Genomic DNA, 19,984 nt, shown 5'->3' with positions numbered 1-19,984 from the left:
ACCAGTCCTAGCACTAACCCCATAATGCCAGACGCCAGGCGGAGCAGCCACCAGATTGCCAATGTTAAAGTCTTAGGTATGACCCGGCCGGGGTTCGAACCCACGACCTCCCGATCACGGGGCGGTCGCCTTACCACTGGGCCAACCGTGCCGGTTTTACTGAATGGAAACGTTGAGTTCATATGTAGTCGGCAAGTGGGAGGTGCAAGTTGCTATATTTTGGGGGAAGGGGGGGAAGGGGTGGGGTTGGGGGTGTATGTAGAGGTTACATGGTCCAAGTTCGCGAATCATGAAAAATGCGAGCATAAGCGAGCTTTTTCATGACCGCCAACTGAGACCATTATTTTTTATAATCACTGAGACGAGGTGTGTAACCTCTTTATTCCTCCTTTCTTCAGTTATTCAAAGAAAAGAGGAGTTTTTTTGCGAAAGTTTGATCGAATCCTATTAACTCAACCAGTCAACCTGCGCAGGCGATCGATTAATGCGCGGTTGTATAGTTCCGTGCAAATCATTCCATTCTGTTAACACTTCTTGTCAGATATGCTGTTATTCTGCTGTGGCGGCAAAGGCAGATATTGTGTGTTCTGTATATGTTTTGGTATCGCTTAGGATAATGTTCTTTCGTCAAATGGGACTAGCAGACGAACTTTTGCACCCGTGTTCCAACGTTAAAAACTGTATGAAGTTCAGTTTTCTGGGGAAAATAGTGTATGAAACCGCTTTATGTTGTTTAAATTGATGAGATGTGTGCATTTGGTTGCGTGTGATCTGTTTATTAAATGAAATATTGTTGAAAACTGACCATCGGATAGCAGTCTGTTGTCGAAGAAACTGAGTGAAAAGAAGGGGAACTACTCTTGTCGCTATACAAAGTATGAGTTACTTCCTTGGAAAATTTCTTGTGATGAACGTTTGAGCACGGCAGATCTAGATTTAGTACGGTTGCTAGAAGCGCTGACCAACAAGTGTTCAGATATTTTTCTAATTGTCGTTTCTAGATAGTAAAATATGTGCTGAAAACGGTCAGCTATCGCACCATCAAGAAATCGGTTCCCTGACTTACTTGACTTATTCCTGTAGACTCCCTGTGGAGCATAGGGCCGCAGTATCGGTTCCCTAGTACCCCTTTAAGGCTCTGGAACCACCCCGGGTGGCAATATCGGGTCGCAACAGAGAGTGTTCCCCATAGCCGGAAAGAGCCTCAACCGTGAAAGATAGAAAGAAAGGTATTGAACAAAAAAGACGCACAACACCAATGTAAACCCTTTGTGTTATCATACTTATATTAAAATATTGATGACCATGGAATAAATGGGTTATTTTTAGATTTCTGACAAAAAATCGCGAAAAACATGACAAATTGTCTTTTTTATAGCCTAAACTATGAAAGATTTAAAGACAAGTATTGAACACAAAAGATAGCAATGGATAATGGCAACAACATTTGCTCTCATTGTTGTACATAATTGTTGATTGTTTTTTAATACTTTTTCGTTTTTTGTGGATTTCACAAAGCATACCAATTAAACGGCAGTCCAGGTAACTCGTCCGAATTTTTGCGGCTAAGAGCCTCAACATTTGAAGATAGAAAGACTATCATTGAACAAAAACTATGGTAAACACTAATGTTAATAACTTTTGATCTCACACTGATATTGAAATATTGATGACCATGCAATTCATGGGCTATTTTCAGATTTGTGGGTACAAAATCGCCCAAAACATGACAAATTGTCTTTTTTCTAGCCTAAACTATGAAAGATTTAAAGACAAGTATTGAATATAAAAGATTGCACGGGATAATAGCAACAACATGTGCACTCATTGTTGTACAAAATTGTTGATTGTTCTTGAATATTTTCTGTTTTTGTGGATTTCACAAAGTGTACGGATTAATCGGCAACCCGTGTCAATCATCCGAATTATTTCATGCTGCGCCAAAACGATTGAAAATGGATGGAATATTAGTGTTTGGAGACAAAAGGCGCACATTGTCATGTTAAGCATATCTTGTTACACCGTATGCACATCAAAATCGTGATAGCTCTTGGTTTGAATGTTACAATGTTTGATTTTGTGCAAGTTACACACATTGATACTGACAAAATGTAATGATATTCCAGGACAATATATCCAGCGCGCTCTTTGGGTCCCCAAAACACTGTACATGGTGAGTCCCATTGTGGTGCCAAAGTAGAAAATAATTATATTCACTTTAGCGATAGTCCGCAGTAGACGACATCAAATGACACAGACTGTAATGATAACTCAAAACTCGTCATCGCTTTCAGCAAACGCGTCAAAGTCAACCTCCTCATCTTCTTCCTCGTCATCCTCTTCTTCACAACCACCATCTGCCAGAAGATCGATCAGCGACACAGGTAGGATGGGCTTGAGGCACCACACGGGTTCCAGGACACCGTCTGCATTTTTCGTCCATCCCTGCCCCTGGTCGTAGGGTTTGGGCCTCTCCAGAATGCCTTCATGAGCACGCTTGTACAGGGCAACGCGGTGGTTTACTCGCTGAATGTGCGGCATCAGAGCAGATTGGCAGGGAGGCATGCGGGCTAGATCGACCTTACACTTGGACGTGAGTTTCTCGTTGTCTCCCACCATCTTGCGGAGTAGCTTTCCACGAACGACATCAACTGATTTCTCACGACTGTAATTGTACATCAGGCACGTAAACTCTTCCAACTGCTTCACCACCCGAAGTTTGACATCCCAGTCGTCACCAAGCTGCCTGAATGCCGTGTGAAACTTGGGATTTTTCTCCAGTTTCTTAAGGGCCCCACCTTCACCTTTCCTTTGAATGCACTGGTGCAGTCCTCTCCGCTGTACACATAGAACCCAAGAAGAGTGGCACAGTAGTCATGCCCCAGGGACTCTGCAAGCTCAGAGAGGTTGATCAGTTGCCGATGTTTTCCTGATCCCGTATCCAGGTATACAGTCAACTTGATGGCTTCAGCGTGGTAGAGAAGAATGACAAAGATGTCCGTGTCCGGGGTTCTGACCACAGCGTTCTTGTATCCCAGCGCTGCGGCATGATGGAGGTACAGCACCACCCATCATGACTTTGTCCAAGTCCAATGGTTCGTCTAGTTGCTGTGACTTGACGATAAGTATACTGTTCAAAAAAAGAAACGCATAGTTGCTACTTGCCAAATTTGTTTTATTTTTCGAAAAAATTAACAGAAAATCCAATATTTAGATTATTTGTTTGAAATTTGGTATGGACACAGTTGAATGCACACACAGTTCATTTGCATCTTCAAATCAATCAGTCAATCAATACGATTGGGTGCCGAGGCTGTCAAGTCAGTAGGGGGTGTGACTGCCTTGAGCAGCAACAACTGCCCGGCACCTTCTGGGCATGGACTGGATCAGATGCCGGATATCTTGCTGTGGGATGGTGTCCCACTCCTCCTGAAGTGCCTGCAATAGATCGCGGTGATTTGCCGGCGCTTCTTCTCGCCTGCGCACACGTCTGTCCAATTCATCCCAGAGGTGTTCTATCGGGTTCATGTCTGGCAACATGGATGGCCAGGGAAGCACCTGGACATGGTGGTCGGTGAGGAACTGGGTGGTGAGTCGTGCTGTGTGCGGGCGAGCGTTGTCCTGTTGGAATATGGCATCCTGGTCAGCCAGAAGATGAAGGGCGTGTGGGCGCAGAATTTCCTCCACGTATCGCTGGGCAGTTATGCGCCCTTGGACGTGCACCAGGGTGCTCCTTCCAGCGGTATTGATCGCCCCCCACACCATGACGCCTCCACCACCATGAACGGGTGCCTCATCCACACAGTTGGGCGCGTAACGTTCGTTTACTCTCCGGTAGACCCTCCTCCGACCATCATGTCGCTGGAGCAGGAAGTAGGACTCGTCGCTGAACCACACGTGTCTCCAGTGATTCCGGACGGTCCAGCGAAGGTGCTGGTTGCCTCACTGCACTCGGTTCTGGCGATGGCGGCGGGTGAGGACAGCTCCTCTGTGAGGTCTGCGAGCTCTCAAACCAGCTTCATGCAGGCGGTTCCGCACGGTCTGGTCCGATAATCGGTGTGGCCCGGGGAGAGCCTGGACAGAAGATGAGGCCGACAGGAAACGATTCCGGAGGTGGCGGAGCCGTATGAAGCGGTCGTGAGCAGCAGTTGTCGCCCTTGGTCTTCCCGCTCGTGGCAAGTCAGCAACGGAGCCAGTGGCTTGAAATCTGACCCACAGTCTACTGATGGTGCTCTGGGACACGTGGCAGTGCCTGGCGATTGCACTTTGACTTTGGCCTGCTTGTAAACGACCCAATGCAATTTGGCGGTCTTCTCTGCTCAATCGGGCCATCTTTCGTCGCTGAATTGTCGTCTGATTTCTTTGTGGCGAACAATCCGCTTTTATGGGTTTTGGAAGACATGGTGAGAGCTCAATATTCCCCGAGTTTCACGAGATTACACTGAAGCATGACGAGTGGTCATGCCAAATGAGCAATTTTGACATTGTAGCCACTGATAACGCATGCGTCACGTGCAGAGCTCACTTGTGGCAATGGACGAAAGGTCGACGACCAGATAAACATTTTCTGCAGTTTGGTGGATATCCTTGTAGCCATATAACTAAATTAACCAAATATTACAAGCTATGCGTTTCTTTTTTTGAACAGTATAGAAACGCGAGGTCGCTTTGCACCTGGTACTGGAGGGCCTTTCCTTGTGGGGATGTGAGCGTGACCTTCTTGCTGCAAGCCTCCATTGTCTTAAGTTTCTGCCTCTTTATAGTGTCAAAGAAGCTTCCTGGCTCTCCACTTTGAAGGCGGGTGATGAAGTCAGTTTTGGCGACCATGCCTTTAGCTTTCGCCTGCAGCAAGTCCTGTTCGACGTCCATGCGGACAGGGGCACCAGACGCCAAGGAGTAGAGCCTGTCTTTGTCTGAGATGGAAAACGGGTTCGTGAAGTTCTTGACAGCAGTATTGACTCTCTGAACAGCCTCCTCGCTTTTCTTGATTTCGGCCTTCTCCAGTTCGCGATGTTTCCCCACCTTTGGACAGTCTGGATCGTCGAGGAGGTTCACCATCTCCAAGGTCTTTTCATAGACTGGGATGTCAAACTTCGGGTGGTGAAGCAGTTACAGTCGTGAGAAATCAGTTGATGTCGTTCGTGGAAAGCTACTCCGCAAGATGGTGGGAGACAACGAGAAACTCACGTCCAAGTGTAAGGTCGATCTAGCCCGCATGCCTCCCTGCCAATCTGCTCTGATGCCGCACATTCAGCGAGTAAACCACCGCGTTGCCCTGTACAAGCGTGCTCATGAAGGCATTCTGGAGAGGCCCAAACCCTACGACCAGGGGCAGGGATGGACGAAAAATGCAGACGGTGTCCTGGAACCGGTGTGATGCCTCAAGCCCATCCTACCTGTGTCGCTGATCGATCTTCTGGCAGATGGTGGTTGTGAAGAAGAGGATGACGAGGAAGAAGATGAGGAGGTTGACTTTGACGCGTTTGCTGAAAGCGATGACGAGTTTTGAGTTATCATTACAGTCTGTGTCATTTGATGTCGTCTACTGCGGACTATCGCTAAAGTGAATATAATTATTTTCTACTTTGGCACCACAATGGGACTCACCATGTACAGTGTTTTGGGGACCCAAAGAGCGCGCTGGATATATTGTCCTGGAATATCATTACATTTTGTCAGTATGAATGTGTGTAACTTGCACAAAATCAAACATTGTAACATTCAAACCAAGAGCTATCACGATTTTGATGTGTATACGGTGTAACAAGATATGTTTAACATGACAATGTGCGTCTTTTGTCTTCAAACACTAATATTCCATCCATTTTCAATCGTTTTGGCGCAGCATGAAATAATTCGGATGATTGACACGGGTTGCCGATTAATCCGTACGCTTTGTGAAATCCACAAAAACAGAAAATATTCAAGAACAATAAACAATTTTGCACAACAATGAGTGCACATGTTGTTGCTATTATCCCGTGCAATCTTTTATATTCAATACTTGTCTTTAAATCTTTCATAGTTTAGGCTAGAAAAAAGACAATTTGTCATGTTTTGGGCGATTTTGTACCCACAAATCTGAAAATAGCCCATGAATTGCATGGTCATCAATATTTCAATATCAGTGTGAGATCAAAAGTTATTAACATTAGTGTTTACCATAGTTTTTGTTCAATGATAGTCTTTCTATCTTCAAATGTTGAGGCTCTTAGCCGCAAAAATTCGGACGAGTTTCCTGGACTGCCGTTTAATTGGTATGCTTTGTGAAATCCACAAAAACGGAAAAGTATTAAAAAACAATCAACAATTTTGTACAACAATGAGAGCAAATGTTGTTGCCATTATCCATTACTATCTTTTGTGTTCAATACTTGACTTTAAATCTTTCATAGTTTAGGCTATAAAAAAGACAATTTGTCATGTTTTTCGCGATTTTTTGTCAGAAATCTAAAAATAACCCATTTATTCCATGGTCATCAATATTTTGATATAAGTATGATAACACAAAGGGTTAACATTGGTGTTGTGCGTCTTTTTTGTTCAATACCTTTCTTTCTATCTTTCACGGTTGAGGCTCTTTCCGGCTATGGGGAACACTCTTTGTTGCGACCCGATATTGCCACCCGGGGTGGTTCCAGAGCCTTAAAGGGGTACTAGGGAACCGATTTCTTGATGGTGCGATAGCTGACCGTTTTCAGCACATATTTTACTATCTAGAAACGACAATTAGAAAAATATCTGAACACTTGTTGGTCAGCGCTTCTAGCCACTAAACTAATTCAGAAAACAATCAAACTAATGGATTTTATATGGAGATTCATGTGTTCAGGCCTGTAGTTGTTAATTTAAATGCGGTATGTTTGTATTGTTTGCTCCAGAGATGTATACTTCGTACGTTAGAGCGTTCGGAACTTTTCATTCGCAAAAAGTAGTACCGAAACAGAACAACTTCTCAACCCATTGCACTATCAAGGATTCAGGCTGTTGCTGGGTCGTTATTTGTTTGGTTGCTGGGTCATTATCGAAAAATAACTACCCCTACAAGTTTACAGAGGTAAAGAAGTAGAGGGGGGAATAATAAATATTTCGTTTACAGGGATCATGTGACCGCCGCTCAAGTAAGAGTACCCTCTAAATCGACCGAATTAAAAGTCACAAATAGCCGGTTATCAAATACACAGTATTACCTGGTTCTGGTCAGTCGCGGAGCTCGATTGCGTAACAACAACAAGAAGTTATAAATGACAATGGACCTTATTTTTGTATTGTCAGCAAGGAACATGGTAGGCTTGAAATCAAATGACGAACCCAAGAATCGTGAACACATTCATCAGTATAATTTGCTGTTATTCTTGTTGCTGATCGTTTATTTGATGCCTTTGGTTTTTTTTAAGGTATATAATTGTGCACGTCCATAATATAGCGCAACGGGAATAACATGGATGGGTGACCATCTTTGCCAGTCGATTAAATTACCCACACAAAATCTTCGTTGCGGATGATGATTTGATTGGATGTATTATGCATTTGTTTAGAGGAGTAAAATCTTCTTTGTATATTTGATTTTTTAATTTTTTTTTATGGGGGGTGTTTTCCCTCATCGATGATAAAGGTACTCGGCAGAACTGCACATGTTGTGTGCATTTGTCTAAAACGTAAAATCATTCGGACTGCATAATTGTGGAATTAAACCATACGCCTGAGGAATATCTTTCCCAATAGAAACACCCACACACACACAAAACAGACAATTAAAAGCAATACAATCTTGAGAGGGGGGCATAATCATGTTTCCTATTTCTTAGTTTTTAGATAGTTCTATTTCATGAAATCATTTTAACGTTTACATAAAACTTGAGGCGAAACTCTCTTCACAATGCTTAAGCTACACCTCGTTGTCCTTCTTATTTTTATTCTTGGAGAATATCAACTTAGTGTTTAAACAAAATAACGTGTCAAATTATCTCCCTTGGACGCAATGTCTTTTGTTCATAATGTTTTGTTTTTATTGAGGGGTATTTTTAAGTATATCTAACAGTCATATATTTATGTTCAATAACAAGTTGTTTTAATTTGATGGGGGATATACAAATAGAACTGATGTTTGGACTGTGAAACAACGATGTTGGTAGGATTGAAATCTAACGTTGAACCCAAGAATCGTCAAAAACCTAATCAGTTTAAATTGATGTTCTTTTCTTTTTCTTGTTTAATTGTGTGATGCCTTTGCACTGTTTAAGGTATAGAATTGTGCATGTCCATAACATTGCTTAATTGAAACAACGATGGGTGACCATCTTTGCCAGTCGATTAAATTACCCACACAAAACCTTTGATGCAGTTGATAATTTGATTGGATGTATTCTGAATTTGTTTCGGGGAGTAAAATAATGTTTGTATATTTTATTGTTTTTGGTATGTTATGGTGTGTGTGTTTTTTCGTCGGTGATGAGTGTAATCGGCAGGGCTGCAGACTGTGTGTAAACACATTTGGACGACATACTTGTAAATTAAAACATAAGTCTACAGGAGATTTGTCCACACAAAAAACACACACGCGCATCTATAATATTGCCTAATTGGAGAAATATGGATGGGTGACTATCTTTGCCAGTCGATTAAATCATCCACACAAAATCGTCGATGCGGTTGATGATTTGATGAGATGTATTCTGCGATTTTTAAGGGGAGTGAAAATCTGTTTGTATATTTGATTGTAAGGGGGCATTGTATGGTGGTTGTTTTTCTTCGTGGTTGATGCTTCCCACACATATCTGCACGAGCAGGTTTTTAATTTTCTGTTCTTTTGTTGGCATGTTTGTTTGATGAGTTTGCGATTTATAAGCGATATAACTGTGCACGTCCGTCATATCATTTTACCTAATGGGAGAAACATGGATGGGTGACCATATTTGCCAGTCGATTGAATCACTCACACAAAATGTTCGATGCGGTTGATGATTTGATGAGATGTATTCTGCGATTTTTAAAGGGAGTGAAAATCTGTTTGTATATTTGATTGTATGGGGGCATTGTATGTGTGTTTTTTTCTTCGTGGTTGATGCTTCCCACACATATCTGCACGAGCAGTTTATTAATTTTCTGTTCTTTTGTTTGCTCGTTTGTTTGATGCTGTTGCGCTTTATAAGCGATATGACTGTGCACGTCCGCAATATTTCTTACTGGGAGAAACATGGATTGGTGAGCATCTTTGCCAGTCGATTAAATCACCCACACAAAACCTTCGATGCGGTTGATGATCTGATTGGATATATTATGCTTTTGTTTAGGAGAGTAAAAATCTGTTCGTATATTTGATTGTTTGGGGACATGTTATGGTTTTTTAGTTTTTCTTTGTTGGTGATACGTGAACTCGGCAGAGCTGCACGTTGTGAGAATTTGTCTAAAATATAAAATCATTTGGACTACATAATTGTGGAATTAAACCATACGCCTACGGAATATCGTTTTCACAAAAACACCCACACATACACAAACCAATACAATCTTGGGAGGTTGGCATTACCATGTTTACTCAAAGTTTCCAGACAGTTCTACTTAATGACATCATTTTAACGTTTACATAAAACTTAAGGCGGGTCTCCGGTGGCCACAATGTTCAGGTGGGTCTCCTGTGGCCACAATGTTCAGGTGGGTCTCCGGTGGCCACAATGTTCAGGTGGGTCTCCGGTGGCCACAATGTTCAGGTGGGTCTCCGGTGGCCACAATGTTCAGGTGGGTCTCCGGTGGCCACAATGTTCAGGTGGGTCTCCGCTGGCCACAATGTTCAGGTGGGTCTCCGGTGGCCACAATGTTCAGGTGGGTCTCCGGTGGCCACAATGTTCAGATGGGTCTCCCGGTGGCCACAATGTTCAGGCGGGTCTCCGGTGGCAACAATGTTCAGGCGGGTCTCCTGTGGCCACAATGTTCAGGTGGGTCTCCGGTGGCCACAATGTTCAGGTGGGTCTCCGGTGGCCACAATGTTCAGGTGGGTCTCCGGTGGCCACAATGTTCAGGTGGGTCTCCGGTGGCCACAATGTTCAGGTGGGTCTCCGGTGGCCACAATGTTCAGGTGGGTCTCCGGTGGCCACAATGTTCAGGTGGGTCTCCGGTGGCCACAATGTTCAGGTGGGTCTCCGGTGGCCACAATGTTCAGGTGGGTCTCCTGTGGCCACAAGGTTCAGGTGGGTCTCCCGTGGCAACAATGTTCAGGTGGGTCTCCCGTGGCCACAATGTTCAGGTGGGTCTCCGGTGGCCACAATGTTCAGGTGGGTCTCCGGTGGCCACAATGTTCAGGTGGGTCTCCGGTGGCCACAATGTTCAGGCGGGTCTCCGGTGGCCACAATGTTCAGGTGGGTCTCCCGTGGCCACAATGTTCAGGTGGGTCTCCGGTGGCCACAATGTTCAAGCTATTTTGATGTTGACTTTCTTGATCTTTATTCTTGGATAATATCAATTTAGTGTTTAAAGAAACATTCAAATTATCTCCCTGGGACCTACACTTTTTTTGTCCAATGCAATGTGGTTTTACTGAGGATTATTTTTAAGGGTGTATCAATGAAAAATAAACAACACAATTAATGAAAACAGTCTTAGATAATTGTTCAATGAAAAAAGGTGATTTAGTCTGATAAGGAATACATAAAAATAGATGTGATTTTGGTACTGTCAACAATGACGATGGTAGACTTGCAATCAAACGTTGAACCAAGTGTCTGATGCCATTGCGGTTTTTAAGGGTTATAATTGTGCACGTCCATAATATAGCGTAACGGGAATAACATGGATGGGTGACCATCTTTACCAGTCGGTTAAATCACCCACACAAAACCTTCGATGCAGTTGATGATTTGATGAGATGCATTATGCATTTGTTTCGGGGAGTAAAATCTTGTTTGTATATTTGATTGTTTGGGGCATTTTATGATGTGGTTTTTTTTTCCGTCGGTGATGAGTGTAATCGGCAGGGCAGCAGATTGTGTGCAAACACATTTGGACAACATACTTGTAAATTAAAACATAAGTCTACAGGGGATCTTTTCCACAAAAAAACACCCACTCACGTCCATAATATAGCTTAATTGGAGAAATATGGATGGGTGACCATCTTTGCCAGTCCATGAAATTACCCACACAAAATCTTCGATGCAGTTGATTATTTGATTGGAAGTATTATGAATTATTAGGGGAGTAAAAACCTATTTGTATATTTCATTGTTTTGTGGCATACATGTTATGGTGTGAGTTTTCTTTGTCATTGATGCGTGTACTCGGCAGAACTTCCTATTTTGTGTGCATTTGTCTAAAATATAAAAAAAACATTTGGACGGCATAATCACGCCCGATAAATAGTTTCAGACAGTTTTTACTATCATAAAGAAATGCATAATACATCCAAACAAACCATCAACTGCATCGACGGTTTCGTGTGTGTGATTTAGTTAACTGGCATGTTTCTCCAATCATTGCAACAAAAAGAGGATTATATGTGATACAACCAATGGCGTGACAGGAGCGTGAATGTGGTGGTGGGGGGGGAGTGTTTTAGCTGTATCAACTGTTGAGTGAGCATTTAGCTCAGCCAATGGCCTGACAGGAGAGTGAATGTGGTGGGGGAGGGGGGTGAGTGTTTTAGTTGTGGCAACAGCTGAGCTTAACCAATGGCCTGACAGGAGACGATACACGCTGAGCTGGCGATGCACGTGATTCGCTGATGGAAAAAAACACTGAGCAGGGAGATGTAGCTGTATAAATATCTCGGCCCACAGCGACCGCATCATCTCTCTTCTTGGAGCCCAGCCTTCTAGTTGGTAAGTGTTCCGTTGCTTAGTATTTCATTTCTCTATATCAGTCTAACACAATCATGTCGACATTAGTTTTGGAAGTTTAATTAATTCAGGATTATTTGTGTCTTTCTTTCTCAATGTTTACGTGTTGAAATGAACTAAACAGATTGAGAGAGAAAAAGCAAAACAAAGTGAGTAATAGGATGGTTAAAATATTGAAGATTTTCTTCTTTAAGCACACCCCAGGTAACGTGCCCACCATTCTCATTGTCGAGTCAGTGTCTGTTTCAGTGCATAGGCTTTACCAGGACATATCAACAATCCTTAACTGAAAAAAGAACAATTCGATTCTACATTGTAATACTTTACCTGATACATTGAACGGAAGAGGAAAGATGTTGTCATGTCATCCACGCATATGATGAAACACTGATTATCGGTGTTATGTCAAACACAAAGTGGATTTATTCTTCTTCTTTTTCTTCTTCTTCTTCGTTCATGGGCTTAGACTCCCACGTTCACTGGTGTTTTTAGCACGAGTGGATTTTTACGTGTATGACCGTTTTGACACCGCCATTCAGGCAGCATACGCCGATTTCGGGGGAGGCATGCTGGGTATTTTCGTGTTTCTATAACCCACCGAACTCTGACATGTATTACATGATCTTTTCCGTGCGCACTTGGTCTTGTGCTTGCGTGTACACACGAAGGGGGTTAAGTCACTAGCAGGTCTGCACATAAGTTGACCTGGGAGATCGGAAAAATCTCCACTCTTAACCCACCAGGCGGCAGCGACCGGGATTCTAACTCACGACCTCCTGATTAGGAGGCCTACGTCTTACCACCAAGCCACTGCGCCCGTCATATCATTATTGATTTTTGTTAACCACAAACAAAACAAAAGAGCCCAGTATTTGTGTTATCAAAAGTAACATACATTCAAAACAGTGAAAAACACACTAATTACTCTTGTTAAACCAAAAATATTAAAGGACTTTTTAAGAATAATGTTCAAAGGCAAAAGATAGTCATTTTTCATGTTTGTGCCACAAGCTCAATGTTTAACACAATGTAGTATTGCTTTGCACACAGGGCTGCTCGTGAATGAAGGTAATCTGCTCAAGAGAAAGACGTTTCGGTTTGCACGTGACTGTCAGTAATCTGCTCAAGGGAAAGACGTTTCGGTTGCACGTGACTGTCAGTAATCTGCTCAAGGGAAAGACGTTTCGGTTTGCACGGGCGTGTTAGCGATTGTTTGGGCCAGTCAGCGTCCCTCATGCACCGAAGCAGATATGTCCAAATTCACTTGTGAAAATTAAAAAACGACCGGCAAATTGAAAAAAAAGAAAATACAAAAGTAAAATATGCGTGACGTCACATGCGTTTGAATCGGACATTTAGGGGGAAAACGTCACTCCAATTTTTGACTTTACAAACGTTATAGTAGTGTTGCATTTACTGTGACGTTATCGAGTGAACACAAATGATAACAGTTGCTCTCCTAGTTAAGGTGATTTGGTGTAATGATTGCACTGTCACTTTGTTTTCAGATCTGATTTGCAGCAAACTTTGAAGATGCCGTTGTCATCAGCCTTGTTCCTACCTCTGGTGCTGTTCGTCAGTGTTGTCACCTTTGAGTTCTCACTGGCAGGTATGATTAACATGGGTTCTCTTTAGACCTAACACTGAAGATGACCCCCAGAAATGCAACCGATAAAAACACTGATATCACTGTTGAACGACCTACTTCATATTTGGTGTACAATTACTTGAGATTATCCAGGATCAGTTGATATAGTGGACAATGTGTCTCCCCCTTGGAGGATTGCCTTCGTGTCATTGGTCAATAGAGCGCACCACTTGCAAGCGTCAGTTAAACACGAAGGGATTCTTTTTTTTAAGTCAGTTTGAGTTCAACGAATTATCTTCATAGTTGGTGCGCATTAGCTTACGTTTTGGTATACTGGTCTAACAATAGTATACCGCCTTTGATCTTCTCTCTAAAATGTGTTCTAAATAACCCCTCCGAACGTTTGCCTGTTTGGGGATTGCCCTGTACCTGGCTGACATTGCTGTCTTTAAGTCACCGATGATATGGGTTTTGCCATCTCCGACCTACAGATATGTTAAAAGGAACAAGTCTTCAAGGGTTTAAATCGGGTGCGTTTTGCTACCGCTCAATTATTCAAACCTCGTACCGCTGAGTCTAACCCCAAATTCGTAAACACAATGTTTTGAAAGAGCATACCGATTAAAGTTGTTGACTAAAGAAATTGACGATTTAATACATTTTAAAAGTAGGAGTAGTTAAACCAACAACCATGGTCAACATGTAGCTTCTCCATGTCAACGGTACATGACTGTTCAACCAAATACTTAGAAACAACAACAATGACTGTTCAACATGTAGCTTCTCCATGTCAACGGTACATGACTGTTCAACCAAATACTTAGAAACAACAACAATGACTGTTCAACATGTAGCTTGTCCATGTCAACGCTACATATGACTATAACTAAATGCTGAGAGACAACACGCTTGTCCATGTCAACGCTACATATGACTATAACTAAATGCTGAGAGACAACACGCTTGTCCATGTCAACGCTACATATGACTATAACTAAATGCTGAGAGACAACACGCTTGCCCATGTCAACGCTACATATGACTATAACTAAATGCTGAGAGACAACACGCTTGTCCATGTCAACGCTACATATGACTATTATTATTATTATTATTATTATGAACATTTGTGCGCCTAATCTAAATATAGCCCTAGGCGCTTACAAAATATAAAATACATAGTGAACATTATACGAAACACAAATCGACAAGGACTCATACACTCGCAGACAGGCGCACAACGAGAACGCGACGCACTCACCCATACCAACTACAGGCACATGCATTCTAGACGGAAAAACAGTCGTAAATAAATAAATAAAGTAACTAACTATAACTAAATGCTGAGAAACAACACGCTTGTCCATGTCAACGCTACATATGACTATAACTAAATGCTGAGAGACAACACGCTTGTCCATGTCAACGCTACATATGACTATCCACTAAATGCTGAGAAACAACACGCTTGTCCATGTCAACGCTACATATGACTATAACTAAATGCTGAGAGACAACACGCTTGTCCATGTCAACGCTACATATGACTATAACTAAATGCTGAGAGACAACACGCTTGTCCTTTTCTGTGTTAGGCGTGCGTGTGTGAAATAGAGATAAGAGCCATAACAATAAAACAAGATGGTACAGAGGACTTCCAATGTAACTTCAACACTAAATTAGAATGTTTCCATCTCAATATTTTCCTTTCTATGATTTCTCTCAGACGAGAAAGCATGCTCCATTGGACGTCACGGAACACTGACAATGTTCAACGGAGAAACAGCGGACGTGGAGCTTCCCTGTAAGTATCGTCTCGCGGACTTCACGTGCGGGGACTACCGGGTCAAGGTCACTCCAGGCAGCGCGGTAGACCAGGAAGACAGTCACCGTTTCTCCCCGAACACCGTGTGGGTCAAAGTGGTCAACGCTAATACCAGTGAATTCGTGAAGATACGAACCTCAGTGAGACGACTGGACAAGGTTTGGAATGACCATAAACACACATCTGCTAAGCCGCACGTTTACATAGGGGTTACAAACCGAGCCTCAGTGGATATTCAACAAAATGGTCGAAGTTAGTTGATCATGAACAATTTGGGCTTTAGCGATATATTGCATGACCACGAACTATAAGAACATTACTTTAAATATCCGCTGAAACGAGGTGTGTATGTATTTTATTTACTTTCCTTTTTGAGTCAGGGTTTTGTTTTCTCAGAAAAAGGGAGATTTTTTGCCACAGGGTGATGAAAGCATAATCACTCTGTCAGACTTCTGGCGCAGTTGGGCACGATGATCAAACTTGATGCGCGGTGGTATCGTTATGTCATAATAATTTGATTCTCTTCACACTTCTAAGCAGTTACTTTGGGTTGGACAGAAATCGAGCACACATTTATGATATGATAAGATAAGATTAGATAACGTAAGACAACTTCAATGTCCATGTTCATTGTACATAAACATGGACATTTGTCTTGTTGCACCTCACTGGCCTACTTATAACAGAGACAGCGATCAAAAAGAATAATCGTACATAAACACAGTTCTAAGAGGAACCGTTACAGTGCGTGTCATTCAAAGGTGTAGAGTGTTAGTGGGAATGTGTTTCATCAAGTTCGTATTGCTGTTTACACGAAAATATTTCATTGGTCAGCTGACCTCATTGGAGACGGAATGGTACTTTAAATAGATTTAAATTAATGTAGTTGTCTACTGAGTGGAACAAGTATAGACATGTGGTCGTTTATCGGATAGATATGTAGTCATGTGGATGTTGTTTTGTTGTTGTTATGGTGGTGGTAGTGGTGACAGTGGTAATCATGGTGGTGGGGTTGACATGGTTGTTGTTGTTGTTAATGATGATGGCTTTGGTGATTATAATGATGCTTAGTGTTGGGGTTGATGTTGTTTACGACAGGAAATGCATAGTGCTAAACCGATTATTGTATAATAAGACACGATCTGTTCCCCTCTTTTAGAACGGAAGCTTACGCTTTGATTTTTCAGAAGAACTTTGTTGAACTTCGTGAGAAACACGCTAATGTGAACGAGACTTGCCAATATAAATAAGTATGTCCTGATCTAACGCATGCTCTTTCTGCAATTCAGTTTAGCGAAAACAGAACCACCAACCCATGGCAGGTAAAGGAGGGCTCTGAGAGTGTGGTGGACTTTTCAAACTACGACCAGTCCAAGGCAGCCGCTGTATTGAGTAAGGACGGGGTCTTCAGCGTGGAGTTTAGCAGTGCGGAACGGAGCGTGGTCGTCACGTGCTCGGACCAAGAGTTTGTCTCGGAGGGACTGCCAGAGTCACTGTGTGGTACGGATATCTGCCTGTTGGCATAGCTGCGGGTTGTGACTATCTGTCACTGTACTTTTCTCGTTAACAGTCATGTAAACGTAGCTTTTAAAATGATAAATCTAAGCCGATGATGGATTGGTTAAAACCAATGAGCAGCGCTGTCTTTCTGACTACAAGTGATCAACGCCCTCTTCCTTTCAATTGTGAGCATCCCACTGAAAAACGTGCGAGTGAAAAAGAGTCAAAGAAAAGTTGCGCATTTGTTTAAAGATGTGTAAGAAAATGCTTAAAGAACTCTCTCTCTCTCCCACTCGATCTCGATCTCTCTCTCTCGTTTTCTCTCTCTCTGTCTCTCTCTCTCTCTCTCTCTCTCTCTCTCTCTCTCTCTCTCTCTCTCTCTCTCTCTCTCTCTCTCTCTCTCTCTCTCTCTCTCTCTCTCTCTCTCTCTCTCTCTATCTCTCTATCTCTCTCTCTCTCTCTCTCTCTCTCTCTCTCTCTCTCTCTCTCTCTCTCTCTCTCTCTCTCTCTCTCTCTCTCTCTCTCTCTCTCTCTCTCTCTTTTCTCTCTTTCTCAATAAACACATTAACAACATTTAATTTTTTTTTAATATTAAACATACCAATGAGCACATTCTTTTACACTTTGAGAACAATACATTAATGCACGAAAATCAAACAGGTGTAACCCCAAAACACTCATGTGAAACAATTTATTTGACCAATGACTGACCAATTAACAATAACCTGTTCTGTGCTGCTATTTGTTGACTTTACTAAAGCTTTTGACCTAATTGACTGACAACTAATTCTGGTTACATGTTAAAATCTAAAGTACTTTTATTTTAACCAATCACACTCTTGTAAACAAAGGTTTGGAGCACCACAAGGTTCTATGTTTGGTCTTTTACTATTTTCAATCTATTATAACGACCTTCCAATATTTGTAAAGTACATGTGTACACTGATGCAGATGATACTACAATTCATTCCGGTCACCAAGATCTTATTGAAATAGCAAAAAGTCCTCCAAGAAAACCTGAATCGATTGCTAGAATTGTCAGAACTAAACCATTTGTGACTGAACCCAAATACAACTAAATGCATGCGTCTAACCACGAGATAAAAACGATCAAATCTATCATCTAGATTTCCGACATTGCAAATACGAAATCAAGATGTAACCAAAGTCGAAAGCCATACAGTCTTGGGAATAACCATTGATAATAACCTGTCTCAGTCACAAAATCAAAACGCTTTGCAAAAGCTCATCTAAAAATATATCAGATTTTAAAGATTAAACAGTTTCTAACCTACGCACAAGGAAAGATATAACTTATTTATTTTAAATATACATCTCTTTCCACGTATGATTATAAAAGATTACAGTTTCTTCCTATCAAATTAGGATTTTCCTATAACAAAGGTGTAATAATTAATATATACAATTATGTCAGGGAATGCATCTTGAGTCATGGCTTCAAAGTTACAAAATAAACATATCAATAACATTAAACACATGGATTATTCAAACCCAAAGAATTGACCTGTACAAGTTCAGTCTCTCATATTCGTGGGGCCTTATGTGGAACTCCATTCCTGATGTATTTAAGTCACAAACCAATGAACCAACTTTCAAGACCCATGTCACACTGTCTTTCTCGAACCACATGATTCTACACAATGCACAACTTGTAAGTACAATTGTTTTGTAGCTGTTACTGTATTAGTACTCTCTGATTGTATTGAACCACATGATTCTACACAGTGCACAACTTGTAAGTACAACTGTTTTGTAGCTGTTACTGTATTAGTACTCTCTGATTGTATTGAACCACATGATTCTACACAATGCACAACTTGTAAGTACAATTGTTTTGTAGCTGTTAAAGTATTAGTACTCTCTGATTGTATCGAACCATATGATTCTACACAATGCACAACTTGTAAGTACAATTGTTTTGTAGCTGATAAAGTATTAGTACTCTCTGATTGTATTGAACCACATGATTCTACACAATGCACAACTTGTACGTACAATTGTCTTGTAGCTGTTAAAGTATTAGTACTCTCTGATTGTATTGAACCACATGATTCTACACAGTGCACAACTTGTAAGTACAACTGTTTTGTAGCTGTTACTGTATTAGTACTCTCTGATTGTATTGAACCACATGATTCTACACAATGCACAACTTGTACGTACAATTGTCTTGTAGCTGTTAAAGTATTAGTACTCTCTGATTGTATCGAACCATATGATTCTAGACAATGCACAAAGAGCATTTATTAGGCAAACACAAAATGCGTTATAATTTTCCATCATTGCCAATGCATCATATAATGCATTTAAAATGTCTTGTTGATTGCTGGACATGTTGATTATATTGATGTGTTATGTAGTAAGCCGGATAAAGAAAAAGCAGGTTGGCATTGCGATTACTGTCACCCTTGAAATATAAAGTTCCATTCAATTCAATTCAATTCTCTCTCTGACGCCCCACGTTTAAAAACGTGTCCATGTGCTTTCAAATCATGCAGGGGACGAGACAACGACTGACGCCATGAACAATGCGATGACGACCCTCTTTCCGGGCCAAGAGAATATGACAGATGACGCCCTTGTCAGTTACATCGTGCTGAATCACGACAATGTCGTTCAGAGGTAAGTCACAACATTTTATTCAGACATGGCTATTTGTTTTCTAAACTAAATTTGCACTCGTCTTCTACTCGTCGACGTCTACTAGTAACTTGTTTCGTCTACATTTGTTGTAAATGTTCTTCGTCTGTACAAATTCCGCATAGACAACTGGCATGACAAGGCGAAGGAAGGGCAAGTATGTGTAAAGCCGAGCGGTCTTAGCTTCACATTTCTGACACCAATCTGTACCCCGAAAGTGAGACGAGCTTCACATTAACTCTTACTGTCTGTGTCTGTGTCTTAGATGTTATACGTGTTTGAAGGTCATTTGTCAGGATGGCAATCACACGACAGGACAAACAGACACACAGAATATAAACTCAAGAAGAGGCAGGTGAAGTTCAAAATTGTATTGAATCAAAACAAATCATGAAAACAACTCAATACAAGGCGTAGGTTCTTTTCAGAAAGTATGTATTTAAATTTGTTCACTCTATTCCTGTAATTTTCCTACTACTTAAAAATATATTCTAAGTCCTAAAATGGCTGAAAATGTGGGCATGACCCGTAGGTACCCTTAGCAAAATACGGTACTACTGAAAAAAATATTCTAAGTCC

At 41.6% G+C, this 19,984-nt stretch overlaps 1 protein-coding gene across 1 annotated transcript; it reads left to right on the top strand.

Moving 5' to 3' along the window:
• The first annotated feature begins 12,880 nt into the window (after nt 1-12,880).
• Nucleotides 12,881-19,391, top strand: LOC138950054 (uncharacterized). Its single transcript, XM_070321836.1, has 5 exons — nt 12,881-12,899; nt 13,353-13,440; nt 15,146-15,402; nt 16,534-16,744; nt 19,264-19,391. Exons 1-5 carry the CDS (start codon nt 12,894-12,896, stop codon nt 19,389-19,391), a joined length of 690 nt encoding a protein of 229 aa, XP_070177937.1. The 5' UTR covers nt 12,881-12,893.
• Nucleotides 19,392-19,984: the final 593 nt, after the last annotated feature.

The sequence above is a fragment of the Littorina saxatilis genome, linkage group LG16, assembly GCF_037325665.1.
Source record: "Littorina saxatilis isolate snail1 linkage group LG16, US_GU_Lsax_2.0, whole genome shotgun sequence".
Classification (NCBI taxonomy): domain Eukaryota; kingdom Metazoa; phylum Mollusca; class Gastropoda; order Littorinimorpha; family Littorinidae; genus Littorina; species Littorina saxatilis.
The sequence above is the reverse complement of the archived record's forward strand: the minus strand, read 5'-3'. Positions and strand labels throughout refer to the sequence as shown.